This window comes from Apteryx rowi, unplaced genomic scaffold, assembly GCF_003343035.1.
Source record: "Apteryx rowi isolate R43461 unplaced genomic scaffold, aptRow1 scaffold_254, whole genome shotgun sequence".
Classification (NCBI taxonomy): Eukaryota; Metazoa; Chordata; class Aves; order Apterygiformes; family Apterygidae; genus Apteryx; species Apteryx rowi.
This window is the reverse complement of record NW_020448908.1, coordinates 230,080-249,148: the sequence shown is the minus strand read 5'-3', so window position 1 is coordinate 249,148 and position 19,069 is coordinate 230,080. Positions and strand designations below refer to the sequence as shown.

The 19,069-nt window shown below is 40.7% G+C and overlaps 1 protein-coding gene across 4 annotated transcripts in view; it reads right to left on the bottom strand.

The window, feature by feature from the left end:
* Nucleotides 1-896: 896 nt before the first annotated feature.
* Nucleotides 897-19,069, bottom strand: part of KDM4B (lysine demethylase 4B) — a 94,670-nt gene continuing 76,497 nt past the window's right edge. For 3 of the 4 annotated variants that reach the window (XM_026067113.1, XM_026067114.1, XM_026067118.1), the window contains 9 exons: nt 18,499-18,721; nt 14,748-14,824; nt 14,496-14,551; nt 13,859-13,967; nt 7,889-8,074; nt 7,632-7,796; nt 6,705-6,824; nt 3,262-3,354; nt 897-1,235 (listed from right to left, as the gene is read on the bottom strand). In XM_026067113.1, coding sequence (XP_025922898.1) covers nt 1,050-1,235; nt 3,262-3,354; nt 6,705-6,824; nt 7,632-7,796; nt 7,889-8,074; nt 13,859-13,967; nt 14,496-14,551; nt 14,748-14,824; nt 18,499-18,721 — 1,215 coding nt within the window. In that variant the 3' untranslated portion in view covers nt 897-1,049. Of the gene's footprint in view, nt 1,236-3,261; nt 3,355-6,704; nt 6,825-7,631; nt 7,797-7,888; nt 8,075-12,631; nt 12,941-13,858; nt 13,968-14,495; nt 14,552-14,747; nt 14,825-18,498; nt 18,722-19,069 lie in introns of those variants that run through there. The other variant, XM_026067115.1, reaches the window with a different exon arrangement.

Here is a 19,069-nt window from a genome sequence, read left to right as displayed (position 1 = left end):
AAAAAAAAAAAAAAAAAAAAAAGGAAACAAAGAAAAAGGTTCCTATGGGAGACAGGCCTACCAGAGCGCAGAACAGTCCCTTCTGCTCTAGTCTGCAGTGGGGAAGGGGAATGGCTCGTAAAGGAGCTAACACAAGAAGCAGCAACAGAACACTTGCCAAAACCGAGTGGTGTATTTTAACTGAAAGCCATGCTGATTTTTAACTAGAAAGCAACTGTGATGGCAAAGATGGGGAAGGAAGAAGACAAGAAGGACCAAAACCTGGCCGTTTCTTCCCTAAGTCCCTTCCTGGTGACATGGCAGAAATGAGCGCATCTATCACATGTCTTTAAACAGAACTACCTGTAAGAAACATCCCAGCTATGAAATATTTCTTTCCCCATCTTCCCCAGATTACAAAGAAGATAGTGTTTCTTTACAAAAAAGAACCCCGGACTTCCCAGGACACCTGCTCTTGCTCTCCCCATTGTAGTATTAGTCACATTTCATTTGGGGGTGGCGGGGAGGATTTTATTCATTTTCTGTTTTAAAGCCATAATCTAGAAAAATGTTTGTGGAAACTTCCATTTTCCTATTTTTTGTTTGCATTTTTTTTTTAATAATGCTCATTTATAGAAAACTTCACAAAGGTGACTTATATGTACAGAAATCACAATTCCAAAGGCTGCTTCAGTAGTCAATGAAATAGCACCTTTAAAGACAAAAGAGTTTGACATGGATTAAAAAGTCATTTTTGTCAAATTTTAACCCTTTCCAAGCCTTATAAAAAGGAGCTAGTCATGGAGCTCCATTAGTATAAACTCTTCCAAAGTCTCCATGTGAAATGCTGTCTGAAGGGGTCTTAAGTTCCCTATTCTATTGGTCAGCAACAAGTCTGGCAAAGTAGAGGTAGCATGTAGCCAGACAGGATTTTATTGCAGTCCAAACCAAAAATAGATGAAAGGAATTCACAGCAGGCTATTGTACCAGGCTGGTCTTCTGCTCCACAGTTTCCTAGTTATTTTTCCGCAGGGTTGAAAAGGGTTAATGTCGTATTTAATGAATCCTGGTTAAAACATGTTGCTCTGAGTTCCAGGCTGGTACTGTGTCTGCAACAGGCTCTCCATAAAGGCCAAGTAATCTGGGTTTTGTCCATAATCTTCAGGATTCCTGGAATTTCCCAACCGGGGGCGCTTGGCTGGTCTCACTTCATCTCCCGAAAATACATCTTCCTGAGGGGCCCCAGTGCTGAGGGACTGCAGGAGACATGAAAATACAATCATTAGAGGCACAGCAGGAAAACAGAGATACATGCGCAAACTGTTGAGCACACCTGCTTAACAAGGCAGCAGGGATAACGAGGCAGTGAACAATTTGGTAGAGTATTTCTGCAGCAAAAAAAGTGAACTCCAAGACATGCAAAGCACAAGGCTGAAAGAAAAATCTCTGGGCTTCTGAAACCTGACTGGAAAGAGAAACCCTCAAGTCAGCCACCTTCTGTATCAGAGCATCTTTCACTTCAACTCCTGCCTTGCCAATTCACTGTTTATTCCTATCCTCCTCCGTCTCTTCAGGTTATTCACTCCTAGCAGAAGGCACACAGGAAATCGGGGCTTCCCTGATGTCATTAAAAGAAGCCCAAAGAAAGCGTCTGGGGTCAAGATCACTGCACAAATGATTGCTGCTGTTCATACTGCTCTTACACTGTCAAGAGAGATGCATTTCTTGGTAGAAATTATCTCCTACGGCTTTGTTCTTTTGTTCAGCTGTTCTGCATTAAAGCACTGTGAGCGTCACTTCCATGGAGTGGAAGAAATTATCTCCTACTGCTTTGTTCTTTTGTTCAGCTGTTCTGCATTAAAGCACTGTGAGCATCACTTCCATGGAGTATAGTCTAACACTTCTGGCAGCAGAAGGTACATAAGGTACATAAGAAGAATCTTAGTTTTCAACCAGACTTGAAACTTTTTATTCACTTTCCATTATGCATTCCTCTTTCTCTGGAAGAGTTATAAAGCCTGACGATCTCCACTGCAGTGAGACTATTTCTCTCCAGTTTCTGTATTTCAGGGCTCCAACACATTGCCTTCATTATTGGACAAGTTTAAATAAACTGGAACTATTGTGTACATCATCTATCTACTGGAACTATCATGTACCTAGGAATCAGAACAGGATGCTTCTTTGCATTATTAACCCATAAAATTTATGCCATAAGGCATAATTGAGGCTTATTGAGCCCCCCCCCCCAAAAAAAATAAACGTAGTCAGAGAAACCATCCAGAGCCACATTACGAAGATTGTAAGCATTTTGCAAATGTTTTGGGGGTAAAAGCTTTAAAGATTTCATGCATAAACCAACAAATTTTTCCTCCAAACCGCCATCAGTTGCTCCACATAACTGCCTGTTGCTAGGCCACTTCTGAGGGTGCGCATCTCCCACTTGTGCTAGTGGCCACGGAAAGACAGGGCTCAGTGAATCACTGGCTTCACTTGGCATGGAAATTCATATACCCTTAACGAAAGGTTGAGACCTGGACCTTTTCTCTTAAAAGAGACAAAACCGCACCACCTTACCACAGATTAATTTTGCGGATCCATCCCTGTCATGCAGTAGCTGACATTACAGATATTCAGAATGAAGAGGAGAACTGTATTCTCCACTGGCATGGAATCCAAATTCATCATTTGTTTAAATGAGATGGCTTTAAAAGGTCAAAGGTCTGAAAACACCCAGCAAATCTGGAGCTACAAAAAAGCTATGAAATAAGTCCTTCGTATTTTCTAGGCTGAATAATTCAGTTTTATGCAGTTAAAGACAGGTTATTCTTTTAGATGAGAGTTTTATAGATAAAAGCTATGTTGTAAATCTCCTATTTGATAAGAAACAGAGGTCTGGTCCTGTGCTGCTAATCAGTTCTCTAGAAACCACTTAGCTGTAGGCCAATTCACCTGACTGATGAAAGGCAGTATTCAAACAGAATGGCAGTCTGTATGACTAAATTTGTATATTACAGGGTATAAAGTGATATGAACATATTCTCTTAACCAGAGAACACAAAAATCAAGTCTGAACTCGTGAAAGGGAGAATCATTTAAATACTTCTCAAGTATTTACATCAAGGATTTCTTTAACTCTATGTGTTTCGTGAACAACTTGAGATTTCACAACCGCAGAAAGCGGACACTGCTTTTCACCTAATATCAAAACAATACGTTGAGAAAATGTGAATAAGTACTGCAAGCCACAGCCATTTTATTGCTTCTGTTACTGATACTCACCAGGCGAGACTTCACTCTCTTAGGAAGCTCTTCCTCCAAGGTATAAATATCACCACGCTTTACCATTAGTTGGGAACCATCTTCAAACTCCACCTGCAGGTATATAAGAAGATGACATAAGTAGATGACCTCTACGTATATACAGTACCTGAGCAGTCATCTATTCACGGATTATGGCAAGCACAGCCCCTTAACGGGCCCAGGCTATGCCAAGCATTGCCTCTGGCTGAGCCAGGCAGCGCAGCTGTAGCTGCTGAGGACAGGAATGCCTGGGAGACATCGGAGCTCAGCTCCCGTGGATGGTGCACCATCCTCAGCGCTGCACGGATCTAGGATTGCCATCATACGAGCCCTTTGCAAATCCCTGCGCTGTGCTAAGGGCATTCATCCCCCAAAAGGACGAGGCTTCAGCGCTGCTCAGGCAATCCTGTCTTATCAGCTCCATGCGGTTGCAGCCAGGGCTCCCAGGGATCCTAAAACAGCTATACTACATCTGGACCAACACCTCTTCTTCCCATCCCTGCCAGAGCACTAGACATTTCTACTGATTTTTGTTTCAAACCCTGAAAAAAGAAAGCTTTTCACTTGTAATAAAAGGTAGTCCTGTATTTGGGCCCATGTGGTAATGCAAATTTCTTTCATCTTAAACAAAGCATTTTTAGACGTCATAAGGAACAACACCAGCTACTAAAATATATTTGTGTTTTAACAAGCAGTAATAATCAGCCAGGTACAAAAAAAGGCTGGTAACTCCTCACGTCAAACCTTTTTCGCTAAGCGCTGATTATATCATGAATTATGCATCAGATGCTACAGGAATGTTTATTCATGAAAGTGTGCATATAAAAATGTTAAAACCATTAAAAGTTTTTAAGAGAATCTCATTTTCTTTGCTCAAGACTTATTATGCTTTCCTGGATAATTCAGAAAAACACGCAACACAGTTTAATATGGGATATCAGGTTTAGACTGGACAAATTCAGCAGGAAGAAAGCATCGGTGTTCTGAACCCTGCTTCTCCTGCGCTGCCGAGGTCTTTCAGCTGTGCAAGGACAGCAATGCTTACTGAGGTCTCCTAACCAAGCAACATCCAGCAGCTCTAACAGCTATGCAGGTGGGAGAACGGGCTTTGAAAGAGGAGCTCTTCTGAGCCTTGCTGAGGTGGTTTAAGATGTTACTGCTCCCATTTATCCTTCGGTTTTGCACATCACCACCACCATAACAGAGTCAGAAGGGAACATGAACCCCTTCTGCCATTCCCCCTATGCGCACTCTGCTTCTAGCAGAAGGGTGGATTTGGCAGCTGAGGGTGGTAACATCTTAAGCTATCACAAAAAGACTTGCTGGATCTTGTTTATTAAAGTTCCAAATTATTGATAGTTAGGTTAAGCCCCTGTTACAACACACGTTCCAGCAAGTTAGGAGACAGTCATTTGGGCTCAATTTTTTTAAAAAATATGCACGTCCAATCTTAGCACACAAAATAGAGGTTTAGAGGCTTGAACTGGGAAGCTACTGCAAAATAAGACAGGGCAAATTTAAAATGCAAAAGCCAATCCAGGCTAGCTTCCTGTGAACACACTTATTTATACCAGAACTGCCTCTGTGTTGTTAAATATAATCCTATTCCAAAACAGACAAAGAGATGCATCGTAATAATGGGAAAAAGTGTTGGCATAGGAAACCAATGTGGAAAGCTATTCAGGCCATTTTCCCCATGGAAAAGAGATTTACTTATAGGTAACTGCTTGATTTGAAAAACACAGACTTGTACTCTTTCACGCATATTTTTCTGTCATCTGGCACTATCAGTGGAATTGCCTATTTCAAATTATTTTCCTTTTGAGAAATCAATGACAATTTCCTATACTGTGATTAAACTGGAAAGCATGCATAAAAATAGATCTTTATGGAACTATATATTGTACTTATTTATAACCAGGGTCACCTCAAATCCKGTCTTCTCTGAAGCAGTTAACATCCATTATACACGCCAAAAAGACTGTTAACTGTCAACATGGACTATTGTGCTCTTTTGCACACAGATATGAAATATTCTGTATAGAAAGAATGGAAACAAGATCCCTCTTTCAAACAAACACAAGATTTGGGATTTCCTCTGCCTTTTACAATCGTCCAGAGAGGTCAACCTCGTTAACATAACAGTCCTTTGTAAACTCCATTCCAGCATGTGTTTTTCAAAAGGCTATGCACAAAGTCCACTTTCCAAATCCCCATAATTTTCAACTTCTTGGAATCGCTTAATAGAGATTTAATCAAATGAATGTAGTGCATCTTATAAAACCTTCTGTGCTGAAATGCTGACGCTGTGTACCAGATTAAATCTTCCTTTGCTGATTATTATGACCTTCCACAACCAAAATCCTTTCTGTGGAATGGAATCCAAGACAAGAAAAAAAAAAAAAAAAGAACAGGCTGCTACTTTTTTCTCCTTAAAATGGAGATGGTGAGAGTGTTATGAGACTAGATGTTGAAGGCTTCTAATTCCTCACACAGCAGCAGCAGGACATTATTCCTACATGCTGCTGCTCCTCTGCCAAGTACCTTCCCATGACCAGAAGATTATTTCCCCCCTGAAGTAGTCTCCTGACCCAGCCTTTCCCTCACTTTCTTTCAAATTGTCAAGGAAAGTTTTAATTATGTAGATACCGACTCACGGGGAACTGCAGGTCGTGAGCTCATTTAGCGCAAGCCATAGAATAGCCATCGGAGAGCAGTCTGATTAGGTCACTTCTGACCTGGGTGAGACCAGAGCTGTTTTTCAGTATTCCACTAACAAAGCTGAGCCATCAGCCATAAAACTCTTCTCCCACAGTGGAGGCGAATGGCCTCAACACATCCTCTGTTAGCAGAAAGTTCCTGCTTAGAAGCTTCCTGATACTGGCAAATACTCAGTGAGGGAACACTTGCTACAGGGCAAGGGAAAGGTTCGATTTTTAATTGAGACAGCTTTCAGAGACTAAGATGTCTTTAAATAAGAGTTGTTTCTTTGTCTTCATAAAGCTGTTTACTTTCAAGAGGAAAGGTACTTCATGCCAAATAATCCTGTATGGGCTTTAAGAGATCCTGTTGGTTTACTAACCTTTATTTCTCCTCTCCAGCTGGAAACCACACAACCATAAACAAAAAACTGGSAGTGTTTTCCACCATAAGGGAAACTGCAAATCTATTTTTTATTTTAAAAGCAGATATAGCATAGACATATGGTGTATCTATCCATACATCCACATTCTGCCACAGAAACCTTTAGCCCTGATCTTATTTTAACACTGTATTTCTCTTCAGACTAGCAGCAGTATTGACTTTGGAAGGCAAATTCTCTCTTCATGAACAGAGCAAGCCTTTAGCATTAGTGAGCTATAGAATTCATGTAACAATCAGACACGCTGACATGAGGTACATGGGAAATCTTCTATACCTACCTGATAAATCTGACTGATCTGGGCTGCAATAAACTTGGCCTTATAGATGATTCCGTCTGTCCACTGCAGTTGAACCAACTCACCCTCTGGAGGGGGTCCCAGTTGGATGCAATCCCTGCTCTGAAGAGATACAGTGAAGGAGGTCAGACAACYGACATGAATAAAGCTCAAGAACTAGTTCAAGAGGTCTGTTACAATCACTACTCAAGAAGGTTGCTACATAACACTATAATTGACTATAAGAAGTTTCTACACTTGTGATTACTTGCAGTCATCTCAAACAAAACCATTAACCACAGAGAGAACAGAAATAAATTCTTGCACCTACTTCTGGTGATAGTACTCAGCTCTAGGAAATTTATTTCAAATCCCAAACCACTGAATCTCCTATAGCAACAGAAACAAGTGGGGTAACCTGCTCCGTTTCACACAGTGAATCAATGGCATAGTCAGGGAGAGAGAATACAGARAAGGTTGACTTGTCAAGATTCGTGTATGTTCTCTCTATTAAGAGCATTTCCAATCTTGAACCAGAACTGTTCACAGATAATCTGCTCTCCCCATGAATCAGACTTGTCAGTGGGAAAATAAGAGATTATTCAACCAAAAAAACCCCAAAACAAACAGGATGCAACTTAAAACAAACATTGCTTTCTGTCAAGTCATCTGCACATAGTAACAGCACATCTTTGTAAAGAACAGAAGTCCAAAATAAGATCAAGTCATAAACAAGAAGGAAAGTAATGAAGAACAGTACGTGTTTTGCTATGCAAGCAGCAACTTTGTTTTTTTTAAGTTTTTTTTTGTTTTGTTTTTTGTTTTTTAAGTTTTACTTTGTTGTTCTGCCCCAACGCACACAGAAGGAATGTGCATTTTATGCTTTATACTCATCTATAACTGCAATAGTCTCCACAGAGAGCTGCTTACAGTAATGCTTTCTGGGTAAACGTTGTCGCTGTAGGAACCATCATCAAAGTTTACTTCATAGAAAGTCTGTGTTGTCATGCCAATCACTTTACATCTGTAGTAGAGTCCATTCCGGTTCTTTGTGATCACAGTCTGTCCAAGGGTTACTTCCCTTCGAAACGGGATCTGTGGCRGAGAGAAAAGGGAATAATTGGCAATCACAAAAACCGGGGCAGAAATACAGGCKCAGGGAAACCGTTCCACAAAAGCAGCCTTACACTGTAGTTAGCTGCTTTGTGTTTGAAGCAAGTGATGGACACGACATAGGGCCAGTCGTCTGGTTCCATGGGTACGCCGGCAGCGTGCGCGCAGGTCACGTGGAAGGAGGTGGAGCAGTGCTCGTACGAGCACTGGATGCAGGCACCAGACACTTTCTTCATTCGCTTCCGACAGTACACACATTTCTGGAAAATAAAAATAAAAATAAAACACAGTGGGTCAACATCAAGCAAGGACAAAGTCAGCAACAGCTTTAACGCAACATATTGACACCTTGTTACCTGACATGGCAGAAAAGTCTACATCACTAGTACTTAGAGCCCAGAACCCACAGCCAGAAGAGGGGRTGTTTCCTGCTATAAGGTTAAGTCAAATACTTCTGGAATCGCTTGTTCACTTATATGTGCTGGCCTAGAATCACTCATGAGCCAAGCAACTACAGCAGATGCTAACTTATCACTCCCCACGTACATGACAGTATTTTAGACTCCCACCCATCTCTCGGTAATCCAGTCCTCCAGAACCATGCTGAACACTGAAGACGACCTGAATCCAATTTCAGACTGTGTTCACTGGAGGACTGGGAGAAAGGGAGGACATAACAGATCAACATACATTGATCAGTATTATGATAGAATTGCTGTGGCTTAATACACATCCTCCTTAGATTTATAAAATGCATCTCAATTCAAACAGCAGCCGGATCTTCACAATGCTAGAAAATATTTGCACTTTTGGACAGAACAGAACACAGGATGCCTGTGCAATATTATGTTCTATTAAATTTAATAGAACATTATACCTATTAGGTCTAATGGAATATTTTACCTAATCAAACAAAATATTACATGTTTCTTTTACACACACAACTGTAGAAGTTTTATTGGTATCCATGTTGGATTAGCTACGTTAGATAACTCAGTCACTGTTTTGCAAATAGAAAAGATCATACCAAAACAAAAGTTGTTCCATTGTACCAAACATCAGAATTCGGGGGGGGGGGGKGGGATGAAATCTTTCAGTGTTTTTTAGAATGTTTTTCTGCAAAGTAGATCTATTTATTATCCTAACCCAATTAGACAGCACTTAATGGAGACAGCAAAGGAACTAAGATGCATGACAGATTTTAAAACAGATCTAAAACAGTTTTTCAAAGCCCCCAAATAAGTAGTTTTAAAAATCATAAGCCTTATGGCCCCGTAGACTTGGAAGTGAGCATTAGGTGTCAGTGGGAAACAAGACATATTTCCTCCTTCCCTGACAGCACCAAATTCTTGTTTCCAGCCCCTCAGGAATACAGAACACCAGATTTTGAGAATCCCGATCTAAAAAGGGACTTAAATTGGGCACTTCACTCGCATAATACTCCAGGGAACTATTTGGCAACACCATTTTTAGCTTTTAACATCTTTAAGTCTAGTGAAGCTGTCACTGATGGACGGCAGGACCTTACCTTACCTGAGGCTTAGACACGGCAAATCAAGGAAAAACGAGTATCACACATGGAGACAAAGAACATGCATACTACTTGTTAGAATGAATGGCACCGTTTCAAACAGCTCATATAAACAAAATCCTGGGAGATATTATATGCCCATGAATCTGACTATACAGCTATGGAATTTAATTATTATAGAGAAAATCTCCATATGTAAGGAGGGGAACAGGGAAAAGCAGTGATTTTTAGTGCCCATTTCTAGGTTACTGTCTCTAAAACACACTACATTGGTTTGCTACAGCTACTCCCCCCAAGCTTGACTGCCTTCCCAATCCATCCGCTCATCTAAATATAAATGTCCTATAAATATACTATGATACTATGAGTGACAGATTCTTTTTCTCTCTCTGCAGCATCTGATATCCGAGTCTTTCTTCCCCTCTTCCAGGCTCCACTGCCTTTCTTGTTTACCTCATTCCCATTAAAGCAGCGCTCAAAGTAAGCAATGTTACAAAACTCATGACCTAAATTGTGAGATCAGTATGAATTACTGCATCCCCCGGGATTAGCGATGTAATGTAAGCTGCCCAAGATCACACAATAAGCCTAGACAACTCCCAGAAGCCCAAATTCATTCTCCTTCTAGATTTGAGCTACCTTAAAAGCGCATCCTCAAAAGTATTAAGAGCAGTAACATATCGTAAACTATCCAGTAAATGCAAAATAAGCATTGCCAAATTTCAATATCATGTTTTATTTGTGTTATCAGAGTACACAGGGACCTAGCTAAGAGCCAGGGCCCTCTGTACTAGGTACAACACCCTGCCAAGACAAATAAGACTGTTGCTTCCCCAAAGACTATTTTGCTTTTCCTCCAGAGCAAAACATGCAAGAGAAAAGGAGATGCCTTCTTCCTACCCGCTCCTTGACCGGGGTCTATCCCACATGCATATGAAATATGTCAAATTCATTTCTTGTGAATTAACTGAAGTCAATGTTTACACCAAAGATTAATTTGGCCTTTTTACTTAAACTAACAAAAGCCAGGAAATTCAAAGTCAGGGCCCTAGTGTTGCCAGAATGTAGTTTTTAGTATTTAATAAGCTATGCYTTTATCGCTTTGTAAACCATGTTCAAAAGCTAGATAAGCACCACAGCAAAGTGCACAGTAGGAATACGGCACTGAAAGCAAGTCAATAGCAATGAGATCTCATTATTAAACTGTCAATACCCAATTCTCTCGCCAGCAGGGACAAGTGCTGATATACAGTGTGCTCAATACTGCCTCTCAAGGGAGCATTAACCCTCGAATCTCAGGAATCTCCTCTTCTTGATGCAAACAGGATTCTTCCAAGCCTGAAGGATTAACATGCATCTAATGACACCCTAGAGGCAGAGAAATTCCTCACAACAGGCAAAGGAGCTACGCAAAAGGAAYATTCAGAGCAAACATGAACAAAGGATAAAGAAAAACGTGAGCTACAGTGAGACTGAAACGTAGAAGATGGTGGAAAGGGTGAAGAAGTCAAAGGGCTAGACGTGTGGGAGATGGGACAGAACTACCAGTGCTAAGTGTTACAGCAAAGAAGCACACACCAGACTTAATGGAAATTTTCTGAAGGAGGGGAGGTAGCAGAAAGAGAGAAGGTCTAAAGCACGGGAGGAAAATCTTCACAATAAATGCACACCAGAGAATCAGATCACTGCCGAGAGTAAGAAATGGGCTGTCTCCTGCATGACGAACACTACAATTCATTTACTCTACTACGGAATGACAGCTAATTATTCCAAATTTCCACGTCATAAATAATTTACCCACAGAGGTCCATAATGCACCATTAATCAGGAAGCACGCGAGCTGCATTCGTAAAAATGATGCAGTGCACACAAATGAACTGAAAAGTCTATGCTCTAAAGGGGAGGCCTGGGGCATGCTTGCAGACCAGGGGATACTCTTCAGACAGGTCACTGAAGCTCTTTGACCATGTCAGTCCTCCCTCTGTAAAAAAAAAAAAAAAAAAAAAAAAAAAAAAAAAAAAAAAAAAAAAAAAAAAAAAAAAAAAAAAAAAAAAAAAGCAAAAATAATCAGAGATAATCTATACCCTCTTTCCTTCATTACCTTCATCCATTTACTTGAACTACTCACAACTCTCACATTTTTTCTCTTCTGCTCCATCATGTTTCAGTGATACAGGCCACCTCTCCAATTCTAGCTAGCACAACATCAACTCCAACATTGCCACAACCATGAGATCCCACCCCACCACCTCTTTTAGCCCCCTTCAGTTTATTTTCCTAAATGTTGCTAAACAGCTCCAGAAAACAAACAAAAAAAACCCCACTCTCAAACTCCTCTAGACTCCCTCATTTGCTCCATGAATTACCTGAAAATTCCTCACTATTAAGGATGCTAAAACTCTTTCTGATGGCTCATAGATGTGTTTCCTCTGTACTTCTCCACACACTACACTATTTCTGCTGGTAGAAGTGCCACTGCCTTTACATTCTCCTGTCCAAAAGGATTTTTTTATATATATATTTGCCCAGTTCATAACTCTCAAACTCATTTCAAGTTTCAGCTCAAAATAATTTATTTTTTCTTTCCTGCAACAAACTCCACTCCTAAGCCACATCACATATTAGTGACAACACCAACAAGCTGTTTTCAAGAGACATCAATGGTACATACCATAAGGGCATTCACCAGTAAAGACCAATATAGATTTTTGCAATCAGTCTAAATATGATGGTTAATACCTGATGATGTTCTTGAACACAGAGTAACGAGGCTGAAAGTTTACTCTTGACTTCCTAACAGCTGTACYAGCTCTAGGGGGACGCAGACATTTTCCGAAGGGATCACACTGACGGAAGCCCAAGACCTGTACCTGTGTCCCAAGACACTCAGACTAGSCAGCATCGCCTACCGGCAGAGTAATGAACAATCTTGACATATATTAAACACAAGTTCAGCACTGCACCTCCAACAGCCAACGGGAAAAGTTATTCTGATGACGATGAAGCAGCGTGCAGTGACATTCGAGAGATAACGCTTTCCAAGACAAGTACTTAAAGCCAGGCTTTTACGAGAATCGCGAACTTCTTGCTAACTCCAACAGAAGGAATAGGTGCCTGGAAATCACATCGCTTGGCTGTGTAACTCAAGGCACTAAATATATAAATTCTCTACCTTTCATGAGATATGAAGAAAACCTGAGGTGCGAATGGAACGTAGCACTGAAGAAATCAACAAAACTATCAAGCTTTAACTCAGGAATGAAAAAGCAAGCTGTGTAGCAGGTCTGCGTAGAGGTTTTGGATGGAATAGCCAATGCTTCAGAACAAAATGCAGCAACAGTTTCACATAAATTAATACAGAATCTGGTTCTATGGAATCGTAAGGTAGCCACAGAAGAGTTAAAAAATTAAGTCATAATGTTTCCTTGTGAAGCTCCATTAAGCAATACAAGTGAGTCTTGTGTAAAAGGATTTTTAGTTCATCGTTGCAAGTGCTGGTAATGAAGAGGATGCATGCTGGAAATGTCAGACGATCCATAAAGAACCAGTGCTGCAGGATTTATCACTCTCACATCACACTGCTCCATCACTCCACCTGAATAATGAATGCTTTTTACATTCACATTTGTGTACAAAACCCATTTGCACAACAGAGAAATAACTCTAGAAGCAGACAGAGATTCTTCCTAATCTCTCATGCAGGCCCTGGCTGGACTGCCAGCACTAAATAGCTGCACAGTTAACAAATACATCAATGCTAGCCAATGTATCACTGCTAACATCACCTTCCCCCATACCCCACTCCCAAGTGACAGCCCAGCTGACTTCTGTATGAAAAAAGCCACAAAAGCACAATTTATTTTGCAATAACACACTACAGTGATGGGGCATTAACTAACATGAAGATTAATTGGTCTGAGCTAATGAATCATCCATTACTAATCCCTCAGATGAGGCTATTTGCAACTAAATAACAAGTTGTAACTGGACTTTTAAGATCTTTACGGAGTCTCACCTTACAGTCATGGTCACAAAGAAATGTTTATTCATTTCTAAAAGAGATTTCCTGGACAAAGAAACATTTTAAGGAAAGCCAAATCAAATTACAAATTAGCAAGTCAGCACGTATCAGCTTCTTTCTAGTTACCATCTCCCTTCACGCTGTTGCTGTGCAGTACTTTCAATAAATGAGGCTTTTGGGTAGCTTAGACCTGACTGAGCGGTGGGTGAGCATGGTAGGCTCTGCACAGCATAAGAGCACACTCCTAGAGAGCAAAGGCAGATCAGGTAATCACAACTTGTTTGTATGTCAAAGCTCTGAGATAGTACCGCAGAAGACACCCAAATGATACTGCTCCCTGCTGTGTTTGTGGGAAATAACAGCAAGAACATCATCTCCAATCTCTGCTGCTTTATGATTTCATACAATGTGCAGTATTTTTCTTTCTAGTTAAAGATCTTTTCTTTGCTCGTATTCACCAACATATGCTACACAAAGACAAGAGATGCCTACCAGCTTCCATCTTTGCTCCGGAATAGCACTGATATCCACAGGATGACGCTCTATTACGTTGAGAAAACGGGCCTCAGGAACAGCAATAGCACAGATTATATGGACCCACCTGAAGAAAAAAAAAAAAAAAAAAAAAAAAGAGAGAGACATCAGAGTCTGCCATTATTTGAATTTTCTCTTTAAATCTATAGTATATTTATGAAACACTCAAGAGGGCAGTTAACATTTCTCTGACTCCCTCATCTACAGTTTTGAAGCACATTTATGGTGCTTGGCAGCCTTGGCAACATTACAAACCGACTGTTAATCATGGTTGCATAAGATAAAGGTCTCTAGAACAACAGGGATCAAATTCCTTTCTTATGCATCTGCATGATGCTAAACGATCTCTGAAAAGATTTTTCTCTGAGAATCAACCGAATTTAACAGTGCTCAGAGCCACAGCACTTCTGCTGTTGAAAAGTCTGGTCCAGAGTGTAAGACAGCAGAGCTATTGGAGCTCGCCCTGCCAATTCAGTGAGTGGCAGTTATGTCCATACTGCCAAAACTAGATGTTACGCTGAGCATCAAAACCAAACTCAACACTAGAATATTAGAAGCAGTATGGAAGCACAAAATATTTAAGAACACCACTTACCGCCCATCAGTGGTCATCTGAAGAGCTCCTCCCCTGAGATTACACAGGCAACATTCCTGTAGTAACAAAACTACTTCAGAGCTGGACTGAAAAGGTAACCGAGGGGCTCCTAGACTGCCTGCCGTTCCCCAAAACCAACTATGCTACCTCTGGGACACACAGACAAACTGTTCACTCCCACCACCCATCTCCGTTGAAGTATCTAATCCCCACAATAAGTTTTCTTGTGTCTCCAGAAGAGCAGATGCTTACCGCTGCCCACGCACCGGCCGAGCACCGTGAACAAGACCAACTTTCATTCACCAAATCAGGACGTATTCCATAACAGCCTGAAAGAAATCAGGTTATTCCCTTCAGAGTTTTGCTAACACGTATGTAATACTGACTTGTTGATTGTTGATTTCAAAGATGCTTCTGAACTGAAGCGTAGCATTTGAATAACYATATTTAACAGTCTAAGCTCAGACAAAGGTCATAAGAAAGTCACCCCAGCGGGGGGAATTTGGGACTGGCAGGTCTTAAAAAGGACTACCATAGCAGTACTTTCATCCTTCAGACAAAAACTGGAATCAACTCACGTGTTATTAACAGTTAAGACCACTGAATTTTAGCATGATCGAAGCACTCACGTTTGCTAAGTGGTATTATAAAGAAGGAGAAACCCAGTAATATTGCAATGAAATTAAAATCATTCATTTCCCATATTTTCACTTAACAATATCTAAACCAATAYTAACTTTAGGTAAAAGAAAGTGCGAGAAACACTTGACTTCATGGAGCATCGATTACCATAATATAAGTACCAAATTCTCCTACCTGTTTATTCTCTGCAGCACCAAAATAGCAATGTGGTATTATTCCCATYATAAAGACAGAAGAATAAGACAAAAAAGCCCTTAGAATTCTTTAAAAGGCACTGAGGTTTGCCACTGAAGACAATGGGCAGAAGGCATATAAATACGTCTGAAAAATTGGATCTATGCCATGTCTCCAAGCTTGCAATAAAGCCAATACAGCAACAGTAAATTAAACATGGCTATCACAAATTGCTGGCAGCATCCTAGCTAACACAAAGTTCATTCCATGGCCTTAACCTATCCTAGCAGGACTGAATGTAAATTTTCAGCTGGAGAGGAAATTAGTTCAGTAATTTGAGTGTTAAATAAACTAAAAAGAAGATATTCAGGAAACACTGAGGTTGCCATGATATCCTGACTTATAAAAATCAGCCACTTAACCAGATAAACATTATGTCAAAAAAAAAAAAGTCAATAATATAGATCCATAGCTGTCTTCCATACTTGAAATCTCTTTTTATCATCTGGCAAATCAAGAAAGCAGATTCAACCCCAAACCTAGAAAAGGGATAGAGGCACCGAGTCTAAAAAATCTGTTCTGGAAACTGAACCAAAACAGAAACGGACACCCTTAATTAAAATACTGCTGGAGCTCAAAGCTGTGTGAAGCAGGCTGAAATTTCAGCACTGATTTCTTGCCTCAAGTCCCAGCTAGGTGGACGTAGGATATGAGAGGAGAAGCAGTCAGGCTCACTGAACTCCAGATTCTCCTGTGTCAAAGAGCCTAAAGAAATGAGCAAAATACACCCTTTTTACAGGTATTGTCAGTACTTCAAAAGCCTTCGCAGAAGATGGCTTCTCTGTATGTACTTCACTGTTGTCACAACCTATCACAGCTGGACGAGGGCACTTCCAAATGAAATTTTAACACGCAGACTGCCAAATGGCTTCACAGCACGCTGCCAGGTTAGCCAAAATACACCTGAACATTGCAATCCTAGAGTAAAGCCAAACGGATTCTCGGCAGCAACGTCAAACGGATATCGCAGCCCAGAAGYGCAGCGACAAGAAAACAACCAGCCCCTCGAGACCACACCAGGCTGGAACGCCAAAGTTAAATCCTATCCTCAAGGGCCTAGCACGGCTAAAACAAAACGCAGAGTGCCCTGCACCCTGTCTGAGACTGCAGATTAACACCACTTTGCCCACATCGCTCTTCCTAAATCAGAGTTTGGCCACCGAAACCATTTCGATACACCAGTCTACTGAAGACATACAGATGTACGAGATGGAGCATCTCTGGTCTGATTGCTACAAAGACCACAGCTTGCGAAGTAAGAAAGTCTTTATCCTCAGAAAGGCTTTATCCTCGCACTCACTCTGCACCATACACTCTTATTAGCCTGAAACGACCATATTTCACAGATACGGGACAAAAATAAAACTTGTATTCCAGTTCTCAAGAGACAGTTCGTGCTGAGCTGCATGGTGACCTCTGGTCTACAGAATTGGAACAACAAAAGTAATTCCAGCTGATGCAAGTCAAATAAGACTTCCCATCTGTCAAGATCAAACAGCTGAACAGTAATTTGTCACATAGTGCAAGTGCAAATGTTAACTAGATGTCATAGAATCTACAATGAAGGTACAGTCTATCAGGATTAATCAGATCTTATTTTAGACATAACTATCAGAGAAACAAACAGACATGTTTCTTTTTTGTAATCAAGTGCCATTCCTACAAGCAGCAGCACAGCCACTAATAAAGCATATCTCAAACTACTCCATAATCTCTGATGCACACAAGCACAATACAACCTTACCCGATGGGCCAATATTTCAACAAATGAAAAGAGTGCAATCAGCTTTGTGATTTCTGCTTTATTGCAAAAATAAAAGGTAACATATATCCCACAGGAACAGGCTCCTCATACTGACAGAGCACCAAAATAAAAGGAGGGTAAGCCAAGGTACCCGTCACAAACAAGACTTGCTCAAAGATGTCTGTTTTGGATGTTCTTCAGTTTTAAAAGAGCAATAATACAAACCATAAGACCAAAACTAGTTAGGAGGAACTGCACACAGGTACAGCTAGGTTGCTCACGCTCTACTACAGTAACATGGACATGGAATCCCTAAGGCAAAATTTTTTTCCCACTTTCACTCTGTTCCCACTTTATGTCACCTGGCACTGTTTAGCCTAAAAAGACTTTGAAGCACTTATTTAGTGACAATAAAAAAAAACCAAATTCTTCTACTTTTCTAACTTTCCCTGATACTTCGACTAAAATTATTTACTGAAATTGAGATGTCTGCAAAATATTTTGTTCAACTTTTTTTGTAAACTAGCTATACACTTAAAACTTCCGCTCAGCTCTAATCTAGACTCAAGTTATCTTAACTCACAAGGTATCTAGAACATCTCCTCCTCGTCATCCATGAAAGTTTATCTGGACAACACAAGTTTTGAGAGGCACTGAAAAAAGTTCCTTTTCTTCAAAATACTCCCRAAACTGAATTACCAATCCATTTATGCTGAACTCTGAGAAGACCAGTGTGTAATAGATGTGTCAGAGAAAAGTGGCCAATAATTAATGGACTCTTCTCTAACAGATACTGTCTCAACAGAAGTCCAACCTACAACTGAAAGCATTTTAGGGGCTGATCTGCTGCAGTTTCAGCAGCTACTTAGTTTTGCACATGGATTTGTTAACAGGGGATATTCCAAAGCAAGTCTGGAAATGGAGGCCGACTTACTACATTAACTCTATCTCTTTTTGCTTCCTTTGCTATTTCCCTTGGGCTGGTTTTAATCAGTGCCATGACTGATCTTCGTGCCCATGTAAGATGAGGATTTCTACTTAGTGCTCCTACATCTAGAGACGCATGGCTACAGTAGCCTAGTTTCCTCACGCTCTAGGCCCAACAACAGAGCTTACCGAGAAAACATGCACATTTTCTATGATACAGAGAAGAACCTTTGTCAGCCAGCAATACAAACAGTAGAAAGAATATTTGTATTTGTTACAGTTACTGCCRAGACAGACTGGAGGAACATACATGCACAAGGAGCACCAGAAAAAGGGGGAGCCACAGGAATAGCAAGCATGCCCAGAAGGAATATGAATATAGGCAACATACAGACAAAGAAACTTGTGAGCTATCTTTGAACACCCAAGTGCTTTGGTGAAGAAAGAAGCACTCACTAGCATGAACCTGCAGGCAGCATTTGGCACAGGATATCAAGAGGCTGGTTCCATCTTCTCCAATATACGAATTTGAAGGAAGGGGCTCTGTGTTTTCTCCGCTTGAGGTAAAGCACATCTCCGGGATCAGAGGCTTGGTCCTTTGTCCACACTTGGAAAGGTGGAGGAAGGAAGTGGTCTCCCCTCCGGAGACCTGCACAGACTCTTTATCCATCTGTAAGGACTTCAAAGAGAAAACATCATCAGATGGAATCTTTCTCTTCCCCCACCACAAATAATTTTAGCCTCAAAGTCAAAGGACAGCCCTTGCAAAAAAAAAAATCATCCCTTCCTTTCATCCCACACCTGACACCAGACAGCATGCCTAATAAACTTAAACTCCTATAATTTCCCACATACCCTCCCCCCCTGCCTTTTGCTCCTCTCTCTTCCTTAGGCATGTACTGGGATTTGTAATTTAATTTGAAAGCTCAAAGAAGTGTCAGAATAATGAAAAGCATTCCCTGTTTTTCTTCTGTAAAAGTGTAAACTTTTAGGGATCAAATCCCTAAACTGCAGCTAAAAACACCAC